Source organism: Capra hircus, chromosome 12, assembly GCF_001704415.2.
Source record: "Capra hircus breed San Clemente chromosome 12, ASM170441v1, whole genome shotgun sequence".
NCBI lineage: Eukaryota > Metazoa > Chordata > Mammalia > Artiodactyla > Bovidae > Capra > Capra hircus.
Window position 1 is genome coordinate 11,264,941 of NC_030819.1, and position 19,243 is coordinate 11,284,183.

The 19,243-nt window shown below is 40.8% G+C and overlaps 1 protein-coding gene across 1 annotated transcript in view; it reads right to left on the reverse strand.

The window, feature by feature from the left end:
• IPO5 (importin 5) overlaps positions 1-10,310 on the reverse strand; it is a 41,259-nt gene extending 30,949 nt beyond the window's left edge. The window contains exons 1-3 of the mRNA XM_018056424.1: positions 10,149-10,310; positions 3,836-3,916; positions 1,102-1,294 (exon numbers count right to left, since the gene is read on the reverse strand). Coding sequence (XP_017911913.1) covers positions 1,102-1,294; positions 3,836-3,916; positions 10,149-10,238 — 364 coding nt within the window. The 5' untranslated portion in view covers positions 10,239-10,310. The remainder of the gene's footprint in view (positions 1-1,101; positions 1,295-3,835; positions 3,917-10,148) is intronic.

A 19,243-nucleotide genomic window follows, 5' to 3' on the forward strand; every position in this document is an offset into this window, starting at 1 on the left:
AGAGCACTTTTTCCATTATTAAGGGATTTTGAGTTAGGAGTGATGTAACTCCTAACTCAAAATAAAAATGTCATCTGCAAAAAACTTGAAAACAGAACTTCCCACGTTACTTAAAAATTCAAGTTTCTGTGGGTTTAGAACTTACTTAAAAACTTAACACATTTCCTATTAATTTTTAAGAACTGGTTGTGTCAGTACGTTGAACATCTGCGTTACTGGTGGCGGTGGTTTAGTCGCTTGGGCGTCTCTGACTCCTCTGTGACCTTATGTACTGTAGCCCGCCAGACTGCCATGCCCATGGAATTTCCCAAGTAAGAATACCGGAGTGGGTTACCATTTCCTTCTCTAGGGGATCTTTCTGATCTGACCCAGGGATCAAATCTGCATCTCCTGCATTGCAGGCGGATTCTGTACCACTGAGCCACCAGGAAAGGAGATTTAAAAAGTCATGTCATAATTTACTAAGCACGACTAAAAATGTTCTCCAAGTTAGCCTTATCTTAGTGAATTATTCTTTTCAACCTTTAAAAAATACCACCTAAGTGAACAGAGCTTATGATGATTCTGTCAAAAAAAAAAGTAACAGCATATCCAATTATACTACTAATGTTTTAAGTGTGACCAGAAAAAGTTCTGGCTGCTGATAAAATGCATTTTCAAATGTTTTAACTTAATTTCTAAAAATATTTTGTGGTACTGAATAACAAACTATAGTCATATAATAAGCACATGTGCTTACATTATAAACACAAATATAACAGCACAAAATCACCTGGAGCCCATGATCTCCACTTCTATTGCCAGGTTTGTTAAGTTAGAGGATGCTTTCAAAACCACAAATTAAGGGGAAGATAAAACTGACAATTGTAAAGTAAACTAGAAAATTATTTCTCTAGAGAGAAATGGTTTTGAAGATCAAGAGGTAAGAATTATATCTGTAATGTTTGGTTTTAAATTAAAAATCCACAATCACTCTCATTTTGAACAGAACAAATGATAGTCAAGTACTTGTGACTCGTCCTCTAAGATTCCATTGAAACAAACAAAAAAATGTACTCACTTTCTTCTGGAACATAATGATAACTGTATTTGCATACACACCTATTAAATTCCTGGCCAGTTCAGCAGCAATGTCACAAATTTTTTTCCTCATGCTAGACTGTGTTTCCATTTGAATAATCATCAGCAGCTCACTCTTGATGGCAGTCTGAACATCAGTGGGAAGAGTTGGATAGACTTCATCAAATGCAGAGGACAAAAGACGTCTTAGGAGAACGGCAGCCATTTGTCTAGCCTATAAATAGATAACATTGTTAATGACCTGGTGTCTTACTGGAGAAAAAATTTCCAACAAACTACATTCACTCTGCCATTGATATATTTCACTATTCTATTTTTACAGTTCATTTCAAAAGCATTTTGTTTTTAAAAAAAGGTAAAATACATAAAAAATATAAAAATCTTTCTAATCACATTAGTCTTTTGTATAGAAAATGCCACACAAAAGCTATTTGTTTATAGCTGAGGAAAAGTCCTGAGCATATTATACTTTGAATCTTGGTAATGATGAACCTGTCTTTAATTTCTATTTTTAATATTCTCTTTGGAGAAAAGCAAATCTTATATAAGTCAGAAACCCTATAATAAGTCTTTTCTTATGTCTCTATCTGGCTCTCATTCCAGTATATAAAGTACCTTTCCTATTTAATCTTATGCTCCCAGCCTGGCCTATCTTACTATATTATTACCCTTTCATTAGCCTCTTACATAAAATGCCATCAAATCCATTTGTCTTTATATTTTTCATGCAAATAAATATTACACGCTCCCCACACCTAAAAAGTACTAACTAATCTCAGCATGTGTATTACTAACCCATTTTCAAATCTGTAAAATGTATTTAAATTTGGCATTTCCTACATAATAGTCCTTCATATTATTAAAAGAAAGCTGAAACAAATGCCATTTAAAAATTTTATCATAATAAGTCAATAAACCAGTGAAAATATTAAACTGGATTTTTCATGTTCTTTTTTTCTGGACTGCAGGTACTCATGGATCACTGTAACTATTTTGATACTGTGACAACAAAAAGTAATAAAAATAAAATCTGCCACTTTTTCCATCATCTGAATCTTACTTGAATCACTTCTGGCAGAGAGAAAAATTTAATTTATGCTCTACAAAGGATTCAGAGAGGTTGCTACGCAGTGCTTAATTGCTTAGTCATGCCCAACTCTTTCCGACCCCATGGACTGTAGCCCGCCAGGCTCCTCTGTCCATGGGGATTGTCCAGGCAAAAATACTGGAGTGGGTAGCCATTCCCTTCACCAAGGGATCTTCCCAACGCAGAAATTGAACCCGCGTCTCCTGCACTGCAGGTGGATTCTTTACCGTCCGAGCTACCGGGAAGCCCCTCAGAGAAGTTAAACAATGGCTAAAATTAGTGCAATTCTTTTCACACATACACTGACTTATAAAGGTTCTGAGGCTAGTTCATAAATCAAAATAAGATCTAAAGAGGGTTCAAAATAGGTTTTTAAAGATAAAATTCAATAATTTTCATATTATTCTTGGCTTGAAAACAGCTAACCTGCATCGATCTTCAAGAATTAAAAGAGCCAACTATTTTAGGGATTTAAGTTACTTCTATGTTTGTTCCTCACATTTGACATTTATTTTGAATTAAAGAAAAAACAGTATGTTACAAAGGTGAAGAAGTGCCTTTTATCACCTGTTTTAAAAAAACTGAGGCACATTTATAGTGTTTCCTAAGTGTTACTGGAAAGCACTAAATTGCCAGCTTAAACGGACCTACTAGAAGGCAGGTGTAACACTGTAAGAAGATGAGTGTGACTTCATTTCCATCATGTGTTAGAAGAAGTATTTTACATCTAATGTGACTGCTAGCAATAAAGTATCACTTTACAAAATTCTAACGCAATGTTTTTTACTTGGAGTAAGTTTTCTAGACTTGGGTATTTTGATGCCTTTTCCATGAGGGAGGCTATTCAATGAACATTCATTATACACAAGGATATTACTTTTGAGAAGATAAACTTGTCTGTTAAACAAATAGAAGAGGAGTCACAAACTATAAATTTGAATTTAGTACAGAAGCTAGGTAATTTGCTAAAAATCATGATTTTTAAATGATTCTAACACAGTGTGTCCTTGTTCTTACGCATCTGTAGCACAAATTCTTCACCATCCAGAGATAGCTTAAGCATAAAAACTTCAAAGACAAAAAGTATTTTTTCATTTGGCAACACATTAGAACACTGAACTCAATTTCCTCCTTTGGAATGAACTGTTCCTAGGAAGAAAAATTTTTATAGCTATTAAAAAAATCACTTGAATTTAATAATTTCTATGTAATTATTTCTCAGTCATGTCCGACTCTTTGCGAACCCACGGACTGTAGCCTACCAGGCTCCTCTGTCCATGGGATTTTCCAGGCAATAGTACTGGAGTGGATTGCCATTTCCTTCTCCAGCGGATCTTCCCGACCCAGGGATCGAACCCGGGTCTCCCGCATTGTAGATAGATGCTTTACCGTCTGAGCCACCAGGGAAGTCCAATCTGTAATTATTTAAGAACCATTAATTTGAAAACATTTGAGATACACCATCTTACATGGAAAAAAAGAAATTCTCACCCTTGAAAGAGAGTATTTAAAAAATTATCATTCCAAGTAGCTTTTCACAATGAATTAAGTTCAGAGTTCTGGTAACGTCTACACAGTAAACAGTTCGCATTACTCACTCTGACCACCATCTAATACCCAACTTGTTTGTAAAAAAAAAGGCACATTTCTCAGGTATTAAAGAAGTACCTCCTCAGCAGCTGCTGTATTTCTGATGGCTTGTAAAAGGAATGTGATCTTCGACTGGCCTGGGATATTCTCATAGGTTTCCTACATAAAAAACATCAAAGATTCGAATATCATGTTAGAAAACTTCATGAGTATACCAGTGAAAGGAAATGACAAGAAGAGCAGCAAAGATTCATGCGTGATGAGTCCACCAATCTAGGTCTGGTGGAAGTTTTCTCCTGTGACAGAACATACTTCGGGCAGGCCAGAAAAGGGAAAATATCAAATAAATGACTTAATTAAGATCCTTTCCACCCTTCTTAAATAGACTTTTCTGACGTACAGGATCTTAGGCTCCTCTGATTAATAAAACTCAAGGCCTGGGGCGGGGTGGGGGGTGGGGGGGTGGGGGGTGTTCAGATGGGGGACACATGTACACCCATGGCTGATTCATGTCAATGTATGGCAAAAACCACTCCAATACTATAAAGTAATTAGCCTCCCATTAAAATAAATAAATTAATTAAAAGGAAAAAACAAAACAAAAACTCAAGGCCTAAGAGAACCAAAATCTTGATCAATGTGACGGGCTACCAGGCTGCCAAGTTAAGTGCTCACTCCATATCCTCCTCCATCATGGAAAACTGCTTATTTTGTCAACATTGTTTTGATCAGATGATGCAGAACTGGTTCAAATTACCACTTATAACCACCAGAGAAACAAGCTCAGATGAAGCAAGTCAGAGAAAGGGCAAGTATTCAACTTCTCTGTGCTACATTTTCTTTCAGGCAAGGATTATACTGACATCATTTTACATACATAAATAAAAGGTCAGGAGAAAGATGGCCAGAAAACTTAGTATCATTTCTTTAATATCACTTTAATAGATCTAGACATCTAGGTTTTGTAACTCAGGACACTTCTTCCCTTTTCCATTAATCACATAAATAATGAGAGCAAACTGTTAAAACAGTTAAAAATAAAACAAAACCTGACACCAATTGAAAGGTAGATTGTTAGAGTGGATCAAAATATAAGACCTAAGTATATGATGCCTACAAAAGTGAACTGAAGAGAGGTATAGATTCATGTGGACCTCCCTGGTGGCTCAGTGGTAAAGAATCCACCTGCTAATGTGGGAGATGCGGGTTCAGTCCCTGGGTTGGAAAAATCCCTTAGAGAAGGAAATGACAACCCACTCCAGTATTCTTGCCTGGGAAATCCCCATGGACAGAGAAGCCTGGCGGGCTGCAATTCACGGGGTTGCATAGAGTTGGACATGACTTAGCGACTGAACAACAAATAGATTCATGTGCACGCAAATAATGTGGGAAAGAAATCATTCTCTTAAGTACACTTGGAATTGTTTTCCCTGAGAAGTCTCTTAGTAAATATTCTCATCTATCCAGTTTAAGGGCATAACATGTAGATAACACATTAATTTCTCAGCAGGCTAAATTCAAAGAGCTGGCCTGCACTCTGACAGCTACTGTGCCCTATAATTTACCTAGTTTCCTTCTAGTCAGAAGTGATGAAGACAAGCAAAGGAAAACTGGGCTTCTCTGAATCCACATCTCCCATTTGTCTAGTGCTCTGTGGTGCCCTGGGATATTGACAGACAAGGAAATAAAGGCTCAGAAGTTAAACAACTGGCTTAATATCACAGACAGTAAATAGTGGAAAGAACTCTGGTCTTCTGAGGCTAACCATACCCCAAATCTCCCTGACACGGAACGCTCTCTCTGGGTTTCACCTCTGGAGCCCGACTGTCCTAAACAACCAGTGTTATTTAGTTTTCAAACTTCTCAATATCTGAATTTGGGGAAAGAACACATTTTGAGGAAAAGACAATACAAAATCTTCTGATAACCTCAAGTTCCTCTCTAGTACATAAACATGTAGGAACATAACACTGCTGAAAACTGTGACCAAAAGCATTCACAGCTGAGCAGAGAAGAGGGTCTGAATTTATCCAGAAATGAGGTAATTCATGTAAAGGTATTTTCATTTAAACAAACTCTCACAGTACAATAAAAATGTCTTTTTGTTCCTTGTACTAGCTTAGCCCCTGTTGCCCTGTAGATGCTATAAACATTTAACTTTTCAGTGGTCTAAATCAAGTTCTGGGGAAAAAAATATTCTTCACTAAGATACCATGCTCAGAAAACTTATTAAACTCTATTCCATAACAAATTAAGTCAACTAGATGAGAGTTTAGTGTGACCCCTGACTCTTGCAAGACAGTTCTCCCCATTTGATATGTTTCAGTGTGGCAATCCAGATCTAATATTATTACATTTATACCACAACATTGTCAGGATAGTTTGGCAGCAAGAACACAGCCGTGAAGTCAAAAGAATAACTTTTTCTTAGCCTAAGTAGATGGAGTTCCACAAAGACAGAAATGGTATCACTTTTTGGTTGTATTCCCAGCACAGAGCAGGTTAGAGTACAGCAAATACAAGGAATTTTTCTAAGAATATTCCTAGCACTAGCCCAGACAGGTTCAATGAAATGTGAGCAGTGTCACCATAATAAAAGTTCAATTCCATTTGATACCATCAAAAACAATCACACAATGTAAAGCAGACCCTAACCCTCCCAAAGGAGAAATGCTAATATGCACTCATCTTACTCATTCCATACGTATTTATGGCAAGCCTACGTTGTATATGGGCTTCCCTGGTGGACTCAGATGGTAAAGAATCTACCTGCAATGTGGGAGACCTGGGTTCAACACTTGGGTCAGGAAGATCCCCTGGAGAAGGAAATGGCAACCCACTCCAGTATTCTTGCCTGGGAAATCCCATGAACAGATGAGACTGGTGGGCTACAGTCCATGGGGTCCTAAAGAGTCAGACACAACTGAGCAACTAACACTTTCACTTACCTTGTATATGGAAATGTAAAGAGAGGACAAACAACTTTTATCTAATGAACACTCTGGTTCAGGTAAAATTTTTAGTATGTTGCCCTCCTTCAAATCTCATCAACCAAGTGTCGTACTAGAATCAACGAAGAATATAAGTCATTGGAAACAACTGAGAATATAAAATCCATGCATATATAATTAGTGAAATACTCAAGCTTATGTCATAGAAAAATGTCCAGTCATGAATGCCATGGACATTCAACCTATTCTGTTAATTACTGAATTTTGGGACTTAGGGGCATTCAAATCATTTCTTCAAATACCAGAAACATTTTTTTGTAAAGCTAAAGAGAAAAATCCTTTAAGATTTAATAGAAATAAAGCCTACCAAATGCTTTATACAATGTAAAAAGCTTTATCTTTTAAAAGTTCTGAAGCCATTCAATGATTTCAATAATATATAACAATAAGTTTTTAAATGTACTTGACTTCATATTTGGAGTCGAAATAAGTCACCTTAGTCAACAGTTTGGTATTTATGCGTCAACTAAGTATTTTTATTTTGACTGAGTAAATTACACAAATACTTACTGAGCCCTTGCCAATTCTTTAGTTAAGAAAAAATTCTGTATTTGCTGTGGTGTGTGCGCTCAGTCGCTTCAGTAATGTCCGACTCTTTGCGACCCCATGGATTATAGCTTGCCAGGCTCCTCTGTCCAAGGAATTTTTCAGGCTAGAATACTGGAGTGGGTTGCCATTTCTTAATCCAGGGGATCTTCCCCATCCAGGGATCAAACTGCACTGCATCCAGTGTCTCCTGCACTGCAGGTGGATTGTTTACCTGCTGAACCACTGGGGAAGCCCAATGGCTTCCAGGATACAACTGTAATATTCAATTTTATTTAGTTTGATTAGTTATAAAAGGTTTACTTTGTAAGGCAAAAAAGAGAAGAAGGTAGTATTAAGGTATCATTTCATGCAGCCATTTCTGTTTCAAATATTTTGCTTAGGAAAGAAGCTCTATCTATAGACGAGTTTAGTGCTATATTATATGGTGCCAGCGAGCTTCCTCTCATTTACCTTTTCTGTCAAATTAAGAAAATTGCATATTATAGTACTTACTTTACATGTTAACACAGTTCCAGGACAGACAATGAAAGGAAAAATATAGTATCTGAATGTTTTCACTAAGAATAAAGAGACTAAGAGCGTAACAGTACTTATTTTCAATTGTTCTTGATGAGAAAATGTGCTGAATGCTGCTAACTATCCCCAAAGTGATGGGAGAGATAAAAGATTTACAACAGGCACCAATTGGAATTCAAGCTGAACCAGACATTGGTATTTAGTTCAATAGAAGAGAGATTCCCCACTAGGCTTGACAATAGAGACTTAAGCAACTGGAGGGAAGAGGGAGAATTAAACTAGCTTACTAATTACAATGCTGTTCTGCTTTGCAACACATGGAAATTTCTATTATGGGTTGGGATTAAGAACTTATTTTGGTGAAAAATTACCTCTAGAGTTAGCAGACAGCATTAAAACGTTTTTATAGGCTCATCACATCCCACTGGTATCAGTGCAAAGTGATGCAACTAACAAATGCACATCACTTCTAAGGAAAAGACAACTCTTAAGTATTATACAAATAAACTTGGCAAGTCTGAAAAGATAGAATACACGTACTCCTATGTACAGCACTGCTTTTAGCAGCAGGACACTAGAAACTTCAACGTTCATCATAGGAGGTTGGTTGAGTAAAGGCATCCATAGCTGCTTTAAAAAACAAAACAAAACCCTCTAATAGGGCAATGTGAAATATACTGAGTAAAAAATTCCAAGTTGGGCAACAGGATGCATATTATAAACCCACTAGTGTAAAAATAAATGTATACATATATACATGTTAATATTTTGCAAGGAAGATGCATACACCACTTAAAACTGGTTACTTTTGGGGAATGGGATAAAAAACTATTTGCAATTTGAATTTTTTACCCTGAGTATGTATTACGTGTATAATAAATGAATCGGCAGCATTAGGACAAAGTTAATCACACTTTAAAGTGCTTTTCACACAGCACTGAACTTTCAGAGTATTTACCTCACGGATCATAAAACCACTAAGTGTAACCAGCAGATCCTCTATTTAAAGTAAGAATGATGCTGTGATTTTAAAAAAACTATAAAATCTTGTGAGTCCTGAAAAGGATTTCATTAGCTATGTAAAAAGAAATGTTTGCTCTATAAGACTATCTGGCTGAACATCCCTCATTGAATCTTTTTCTTTTGCTTCACTGAATCTTACAAAAATCTTCAATCACGTGGTGACAAAGAATTCCGTATGTAATCAAGTCTGAGGATAGGATCTGATAATGCACTTCACAGAAACTGGAAAGTTTCTGCCCTTCCCTTGACGTGTCTCAAATCGCATCTCAACACATTCGAACAACAGTCTTCTACAGAACCAAGTGTGCCTTACCGCTACCTGATAAATGAACTTGCAGATACATTTCAAATACTGTCTCTTGAAACTTTATCCACAGCTCCACATTTTGGAGGTCAGGAGCCAATAAGATGGTTAAAAAAAAGAGAAATTCAGATTAGATTGGGTGAAATTTAAAAAAAGCCTTAAACATGTGGCACTAGCCCAGATAGACAACGGAAGTCCGAGGATATCCCATTAGTCTCTAGAGACCAAAGAAAACTTATCTGAAGGATGAGCAAACTAAGGTGCAAGCTGCTTAGAAAGAAATCCTAAAGGCAACTTCGCAAAAACTTGTGCGGGGGCCGGGGGACGGGGGGCGGGGCGCGGGAGAGAAATGGAAATCCGGCTTCTGATATTAGGAACTAGACTGAGAAAGAGGACGAAATGGAAATAGGTGGAAGACGACGAGGCATACTATTCAGTAGGAGGGGTCGGGGAAGGGAGGGACGGACGGTGGTATGAAGAGTTGAGGGACAGGAGAAGAAAAGCAGGGGTGATGGTTCAGGGAGCAGCCAGGGTTTGGGGGGGACCAAAGGGCTTGGGCAGGGTGGAGACCGCAGCTGGAAGGGCGGGGGAGGCTCCCAGCCGGAGAAAAGCGGGAAAGGGGCGAGGGGAGACGAGGGGCCCGCCCCACACCCCACATCCCTCCCCGCCGCCCGGCTTCCCCATCTGGGCGGGGGCAGCGTGTCAGCAGCGGCCGCACGTGTGTGCGACCGGCGGCGGGGAGCTAACTGGCGCCGGGCGCCGCGGCTGCAAGGGCCGGAAGGGCCTGGGGGCACCGCAGGGAGCCGCGGGCCGCCTCACACGTGGGCTGCGCGGCCGCCGCCCGACCGGCCCGGCCCGGCCCGGCCCGGCCTGGCCTGCGCCGCCGCCGCCGAGGCGGACCAACCGAGGCCCGGGCGGGCGGCGTCGGGGGGCAGGGTCGGCGCGCCGACCCAGGGCGCCGAGAGTCGGGGGCGGCGCGCTCGGTTACCTCTGCCTGTTTCCGGACCACATTGTCGGGGCTGAGCAGGTTTCCCAGGAGCAGGTAGAACTGTTGCTGCTCCGCCGCGGCCGCCGCCATTGCGCTAGGCGTGAGAGAGAGAAGGAGGGAGGGGAGACAGGAGCCGTGAGGCGCGCTGGCGGGCCGGCGGGAGGGGCGGGGGCGGGCCCAGCGCGGGGACCGGCACCAGCCTCGGCGCGGGACTGAGGAGGGGGGCGGGGGGCGGAGCGGGCTGGAAAGGGCGGGGCAAAGGGGAAAGGGGAGGACGGGGCGGGGCCTCGTGACCCCTCACCCCCGCCGCGGCCGCCGGCGCCAGCGCCCCATTGGTCCTGGACGCCGGTGGGGGGGCGGAGCCGAGGCCGCCTCCTCGGGGGCAGTGCCGATTGGCCACGCACCCTGTAGCGCCGTCACTGGCGGCGCGCGGCCGGCCGCCTGGCTGGGCGCGCGGCGGGGCGGGGGCGGGGGCGGGGGCGGGGGCGGGGCCTTGGCGGCCCAGCTGTGGTCGCGGCTGTGTCGCGGGGAAAGCGGGAGGAGCCGGTGGGCCAGCCTGCCGGGCTGCGAAGGGGCGTGAGACCCGGCTGGGGAGGAGGGGCCAGCTCCAGAGCGCGGGAGATTTCGGCGCCGCAGGCGGGCGGGTCTCCTCCCCTTGCTGTCCGCCAGCCCCTCCCTGCGACCCCAGCAGCGCCCCCAGCCTCTGGGACCCTAGGTTAGACCCCCCACTCCGTCCGGCGCCCCCCGCGCCCCCAGAGGGAGGGAATGAGTTTCAAAATCCACCTCCTACTTCCATTCCACCCCTAGCTCCACAGATCCCTCTGTCAGTCAGACCTTCTGGTCTTCCCCGGGGCTGTGACTCAGGCCGCCCCTTCCTCCCGCCACGCTCACCGGTGACGCATGCCCTGGGCTTGTCCGGAAGAGGGGTTACTCAGCCCCGGGCCCTGCCGCCAGGCCTACCCTCCTCCCCTAGCCCGTTGTCCTGAGATTGCCACGTAGCACTCTTTCCTCCCCTTTTCTCCCCCCCTCCTTGTTTGGGGGTCACATTTCTTTCAATCAGTTCAGGTCAGTCGCTGAGTCGTGTCCTACTCTTTGCGACCGCATGGACTGCAGCACACCAGGTTTCCCTGTCCATCACCAACTCCCGGAGCTTAAACTCTTGTCCATTGAGTCGGTGATGTCATTCTTTCAGTGGCTGGGGTAAATTAAGACCACATCCCCTTTCCTAAAGAAAGACTGGCTTGTAGTGATCTTTCAATAAGTGTTTGGGTCACACCAGTCCTTAAGAGCTCAGAGACCTGGTTTCAGTTTGAAGTTCACTAATCCATAGATACTGGGCTTCCTAGGTGACTCAGAATCCGCCTGCGATGCAGGAGATGCAGGTTCTATTCCTGGGTCAGGAAGATCCCCTGGAGAAGGGAATGGCTACCCTCTCTCCTTGAAGGCTTCCCTGGTGGCTCAGACCGTAAAGTATCTGACTGCAGTGAGGGAGACCCGGGTTTGATCCCTGGGTTGGGAAGATCCCCTGGAGAAGGAAATGGCAACCCACTCCAGTATTCTTGCCTGGAGAATTACATGGACAGAGGAGTCTGGTGGATTATAGTCCATGGGGCCGCAAAGAGTGGGACAGGACTGAGCAACTAACACTTTCATTTCACTCAATGAATGGATAATACCCCCAACCTGCCTTCACTGGACCTGCCAAAGGCTGAGGGAGTAGGAGTGTTCCAATCAAAGGGCACTTCTGTTGAGCTCCTACTATGTCCAATGCATTGGGCTAAAGGTGACAGTGAAGAAAATAACAATTCATTTCTGCCTCAAGAAGACACATTTGGAGAGAGAAGGTTCCACATCGAGTACATAGAGATGACTACACTTCTGGCTGCTCCTAGTTTTTATTTAGGGGATTTAATGTCCTGTTGACTATTCTGTTTAGGTTCTAGTCTTTGAAAGTCTTGAAACATTTGCTTTTGAGTGAATGATAAACCTCAGCTGTACATTTAGAGTCAGGACCACTGTGTCCAGAATCTGTGGGCCAAGGCTTGGGTGCTGTGCTTAGGTGCTCAGTTGTGCCTGACTCTTTGTAACCTCATGGACTGTAGCCTTCCAGACAAGAATACTGGAGGGGTTGCCATGCCCTCTTCCAGGGGATCTTCCCAACCCAGGTGTCTCACTTTGCAGTCAGATTCTTTTATCAGCTGAGCTGCCAAGGATCCACATGAAACTATGATTGCTAGCCAAAATATTTTTAAAGAATTCTGATTGATTCATGGAGAAAACTCCCTTAGAAAGTTTTATCTCTGACTGTGATGTTGTTGTCTATAAGAAGATTGCCAACCTAGCTTTGTAGAATTGATGTTTCTTAGATGTGACAGTTTGTCATTCTTATAACACCTCATTTCTTCAAAGACAAACCATTGTGTACATTAATTTGGGGTAGGTTTTGATTTTTATTTTTTGCAGTGGACATGTCTGGATTCTGAGGAAGCTTAATAACCTCACCCAAGGTTTATTAGGGTTTGGGGAACAACCCTACAACAATCACTTTTAATGACTAGCTTACCTATGAAGTAAGTGAATTGCCTACAGGCTTGCTCAGAGTATGGCCTGGTCTAACACCTGCTGTAGCATGTGTGTTTATAGGCAATGACTCTGTAGAGTACATATATTTATTAACTCTCAAATAATAGAAATTCCAACCTAAGCCTAGGGCTCCCTTAGTGGCTCAGCGATAAAGAATCCACCTGCCCGTGCAGGAGATGCAGGAGACGTGGGTTCGATCCCTGGGTCGGGAAGATCCCCTGGAGAAGGAAATGGCAACCCACTCCAGTATTCTTGCCTGGAGAATCCCATGGACAGAGGAGCCTGGTGGGCTACAGTCCATGGGGTTGCAAAGAGTTGGACATGACTGAGCAACTAAACCACAACCTAAGTCTACAGATTTGTCAAAAGAGGAAGCTTGGTGAGGCAAAAAAGCGTAAAATTATTTCAGGCTAGAAACAACACAAGTTAGTATTGGTGACATCAACAGCTAGAATATGGACTGACAGCCCATCTTTCTTTTAGCATTGTAAATATCTAATCAAAAGAGAAGGAGGAGATTTTTAAGGGCAATGGATAAGGAGATTCCCAAATGGGAGAAATGCCTATAACCTTAGGGTAGGTAGCCGACATCCTAACAGTTGAGACCAGTTTTGGCGTTAAACCTACTAGGTGGATAGATTGCAGGGCCTACTGTCCTCTTAGCAGCAGGACTGCTTGCCACCTTAGAAGAGTTTGTAATGCTCGGCTTTCTAGGAATTTACTGCACTGGAAACCAGTTTCCCATGGAGATAATGCAGTTTGTTTTTTGCGTATTATCTCCCCATAAGAAAATAACTCAGATATTGTATAAAGGCAGTCCACAAGAATAGAGGTTTATTTCCCAAGGAGATTAGATGGCTTAAGGTAAAGCACCTTGAACTTGAGTTGAACGGGTTTGGGTCTTTAGGCTGTTACTAGTCGTGTGAAGTTCAATGAGCACTTAATGTCTTTAAAGCTCAATGTCTCATCTATAAAAAGAAATAATAATTGTTGATAAGGTATGATATTACTAATCACAAAGTTCTGACATTAAATTATAATTGGGAATGAAATGGAGGAGCAGAAAACTTTTTGAGTCTTACTCCCAATTGGTTGGCATTGGCTTTGGGCTGATTAACTGGGAAAACAGCCAACTCTTGATGCCTTTGTCTTAGCTTATTGAAAGTGAAAGTGAAAGTCGCTCAGTCGTGTCTGACTCTTTGCAGCCCCATGGACTGTACAGTCTGGAATTCTCCAGACCTCTATTAAATTCTGGAGGCATAGTTGCTTAGGGCATTTACAACTCCCTGTAAAAGACGGTGAGGTGGGAAAAATGGAAAGCTGTAAGTTTCTGTCACCTGGGACTTGACATCTAGGTAGTTTAGGAAATTTGAAGTTTGTGAGAAGGCATCGTGCTGACTGGCCATCAGTCTGTTTATAAAGCTACAGGAGCAAAAGAGAGTCTCAGAATCCTCTCTGGTTGCTGCCCTTGGTTTTCTGGGCTTCCACGTGGATGGGCCTGTCCTAGAAATGGGAGGAGGCTGGAGAAATGAGGCTTATAAAACCTCTGTGAAAGCTCCTGTCAGCTGTGGTAGAATTTGGTCTTGTCTGTCATTTCTGGTTCATTAGGTGCTGAATGTAAATAAAATAAGATTCTCTCAAATGAACAATTTGTAATTTTTTTAAAGCTGCTGCAGGACTCCAAAAGAACCTCAGTTACTTATCCTGGTAGTTGTAAGCACGTGGGCATTCTGTATCACGACTCATTATGAGAGTCAGTTTGGATGATCTAAATGGAAGTATAATCATCTGTAACTGTACACAGGTTTAAGGTGATGATATTATTTATAGATGTTTATTTTATTAATAGCTAACATAACATACTGAAAAAAAATGTTGGCTATGCTTCCTCACCTGTCAACTGGGAATAATACTTCTTCATAGGAGTGTTGTAAAAGCTAGGATAACTTTTGTAAATGTACATAGTGTGGCATCTGCATCATATTTACTTGGCAGTTGCAGCTATTAGTAGTTAGATGGATTTGGGTATTGAATAATAAACAGGCCTTAAACAATTACTTTTAAAGCTACATATGATATAAATGTATAATCACATTTCTGTGTATATAAAATATATCTGTGTAGTTTCTATTAGTCTTTCAGTTATACAAATTAAAATAGTACGTGGATGAATTAAAGAATAGTTAGTAGACACTTGGCTGATAAAGAAGATTTCTAACTCTTTTCCATTACTGATATTATCAATTGCCTAGATGAGACTGAGCAGAAAAAGTTGAGAGCTGTTGAAGAGCTATTTACTCAAAATAAAAAATGCTGAACAGTTCACATTTCTTCTGCTACTTTTTATCAAAATGTTCAAGCCCCTCTCTGAAGCAGTCGGTTTCAGTCAGAGCATGCCAGCCAGGGGTGAGTGAAACCTGATTCCCAAGGGCACTGAACACAATACGCCCTCAGCAAATTGCTGAATTGAATACATGCAGGGGAACTTTGGACTCTCATAGCTTTATATATGAAATTCACTGTATGTCTGCAGGTGGTTGATTCATTTTAGGGAGGCAGTAGAATTTGGAGGCTAGGCTTACAGGCTCCAGAGCCAGCCAGAAAGAGACTTCACAACTTACATGTTGCTTGATCTTGCCCAAGTTAATTAACTTTTCTTAGCCCCAGTTTCCTCTTCCATAAAATGGAGATAACAGAAGCAGCTTTCACCATGTTTTAAAATACTTGTCATAGTGCCTGGCACAGAGCAAATGCTTAATAAATGTTACAAATCATTACCAATGCAGATTCAGTTGCTCAGTCATATACATAACTCAAATGAAAATCAGTTACCTTATAGTGCTCTCCGTTGCTTCCAGCTTTCCAGACTTGATTCTCAGGGATTGGGAGACATGGTACAGTACTTTCTGAGCAGTGTTCCTTGCTTAGGAATTTCCTTTCCCTGCTGGTTTGACAATAAATGGATTGGTGAACCTTTAGAAGGTAAGTAAGACTCCAGATTTAATCCTGTGGAATAAACCGTTATGGGTTAAATCAAGGACTGGTTAAGAGATGGGGGAAATGGAAGACTATCTTTTATTATTTGGATATTATTTTCATTTAAATGTGCTAAATGGATTTTAAAGCCATCATTTGCTGCAATGTCTCAATACCTGAGACAAAATATAGTTAGCACAACAGTTTAGTTTTTAAGTTTACTGTTGTTCCTTGGTTTAATATTGTTCCTTAGGACACAAATAGGTTAAAAGTAAAAGAATAGAAAAAGATATACATGCAAACAGTATCCAAAAGAGGGTTGAAATGGCTATATTAATGTTAGAGAAAATAGATTTTAAAATGAAATTGTTATCAGAGGCAAAGAAGGACATTTTATGATAAAAGTGTCAATCAGTCCAGAAGACTTAACAATTATAAACATATGTGCCTATCCATAGAGCGCCAAAATACATGAAGTAAAGCTTTAATGAACTGAAGAGGGAAATTCAATAAAATAGTTGGAGACTTCAGTTTCAACTTTGAATAACGAATAGGACCACTAGGCAGAAAAGCAACAATAAATAGAAGACCTAACAGACATCTATCTGTAGCACTCCATCCAATGACAGCAGAATATACATTCTTCTCAAGTGCGTGGGGAGCATTCTCCAGGATTGATCATATGTTAGACCATAAAACAAGCTACAGTGGGTGTAAAAGGATCGGAGTCCTTTGAAGTATGTTCTCCATCCACGGTAAAATGATATTAGAGATCAAGAACAAAGGAAATTCACAAATAAGTACAAATTAATCATCCCACTCCTAAATAACAAGTGGCTTGAAGACGAGGTCACAAGAGAAATTAGAAAGTGCTGAGATGGAGGAAAATGAAAACATAAGAAACCAAAACCTAGGGGATACTGGGAAAACAATTTTCATAGGAAAATTCAGAGTTGTAAGGATCTTTATTAAAACAGAAGAGAGATCTCAAATCAATAATCTCATTTTCCTGAAAATAGGAAAAGGGCAAACTAAACCCAAAGTAAGAAGAAAAATAAAAAGAAAGGAAATAAATGAAATAGAAAAACAATATAGAAAAAAAATTTTTATTCTTTGAAAAGTCAAAAAACTGACAAACTTTGGGCTTGGTTGACCAAGAAAAGAAGATTCAAATTACTAAAATTAGAAATAAAAGAGGAGGGAATTCCCTTGTGGTACAGTGGTTAGGACTTGGTGCTTTCACTGCAGTGGCCCAGGTTCAGCCCCTGGTCAAGGAACTAAGATCCCTCAAGCCCTGTGGCATAGCCCCCCAAAATAAAATAAGACAAGAGGGAATCACTATTAAACTTTCATAAATAAAAAGAATTATAAGGGAATACTATGAGGAATCGGAGAAGGCAATGGCAACCCACTCCAGTACTCTTGCCTGGAAAATCCCATGGATGGAGGAGCCTGATAGGCTGCAGTCCATGGGGTCGCTAAGAGTCGGACACGACTGAGTGACTTCACTTTCACTTTCCACTTTCATGCATTGGAGAAGGCAATGGCAACCCACTCCAGTACTCTTGCCTGGAAAATCCCAGGGACGGCAGAACCTGGTGGGCTGCTGTCTATGGGGTTGCATAGAGTTGGACACGACTGAAGTGACTTAGCAGCAACTCTGAGGAATCATATGCTAACAAATTAAATAACCTAAATCAAATGGGGAAATTCTTAGAAAATCTCAACTTTGAAAGTAAATTCAAGAAGAAATAGAAAATCGGAATAGAAAAGAGATTGAATTAATAATTAAAAAAACTTTTCACAGAATTCCAGGACTCACCGTAAATTCTACCATTCAAAGAAGACTTAGCTCCAATCCTTCTTAAACTCAAGAAACAGGAGTGTAGTGAACACTTACTTTTTCTGTGAGGCTAATGTTAACCTGATATCAAAACTAAAGACTGATAGCTCAGGAGAACCACTTACCAATATAAATATTGATGCGAAAAAAGTGAAAGTGAATCCAGCAACATATAAATAGGATTATATACTATTACCAAGTGAGTTTCACCCAGGAATGCCAGGTTGGTATAACTTAAGGAAATCAATCAATGTAATATATATCATAGTAACAGAATAAAGTACAAAGATGACAGTGTCATCTCAATGATGCATTGACAGAATCCCACACCTTTTCATAATAAAAAACACTCAACGAACTAGGAAAAGAAAGAAACATCATTAAACTGATAATAGCCATTGATGAAAAACCCACAGCTAATATCATGCTTACTGGATGGAAAAAATCAATGCTTTCTCCCTGACATCAAGAATAAGATAAGAATGTCCATTCTTATCATTTCTATTTTATATTGTACTGGAGATTCATAAATGACATGATCTTGTATGGAAAAAAATCCAGATGAATCCACAAAAATGCTATTAGAACTCAGCGAGCTTGCAGAACCAAGCTCAATATACAAAAATCAATTACATTGCTATAAACTAGCAATGACCAATCAAAACAATGAAATTAAGGAAATCCCATTTATAACAACATCAAAAATAATATACTCAGGAACACATTTAACAAAAAAGACTTGTACACTGAACATTCTAAAACATAGCTAAAAGAAATTTATAAAGAGCTAAATAAATGGAAAGATATTCCATGTACATGAATTGAAGACTTAATATTAAGATGGCAGTATTCCTCAAATTAGATTCAAGGCAGTAACTATTAAAATTTCAACTTCTTTTTTTTTTTTCATAAATGGGCAAGCTGGTCCTAAAATTCATATGAGTTGCAAGAGACTACAAAATAGCCAAAACATCTTGAACAAAACAAAAGTTGGAGGACAAACACCTTGATTGTAAAGCTTACTATAAAGCTACAATAATCAAAACACAGCAGTACTGGCATAAGGAATAGGCACATATAGATCAATGAAATTGAGTGGAGAATCTAGAAATAAATGATACATTTGTGGTCAGTTGATTTTTGACAAGGGTGCTGTGATGGTTAATCTTATGTTTCAACTTGACTAGGCTACGAAGCCCGGTTGTTTGGTCAAACCCTAGTCTAGATGTTGCTGGGAAGGTATTGTGGATGTGAGTAACATTTACAATAGTTGATCTAAGTAAAGCAGATTACCCTCGGTAGGTGAGTGGGTTTCATTCAACCAGTGGAAGGCCTTGATAGCAAAGACAGGTTCACAGAAGAAGAAGCAATTCTGCTTCAAGATGGCAACGTAGGAAAGCTTGCTAGCTTGCTCTCCAAAGTTCAGGCTCTAGATTACAAAATCAACTTTTATCTGAATTTCCACTTGTTGGCCTGCCCTACGATTTCAGACATGCCAGGCCTGACAATCATGGTAGCTAATTCCTTAAGAGAAATCTCTCTATCATGTATGCTAATGGTTCTCTGGAGAATGCTGATATATACAGGTACCAAGACCATTCAATGTGAAAGAACACTCTTTTTTTAACAAAGATTGCTGGTACAACTTGATATTATCTTTTGCATGATATCCACGTGGAAAAGAATGAAGCAG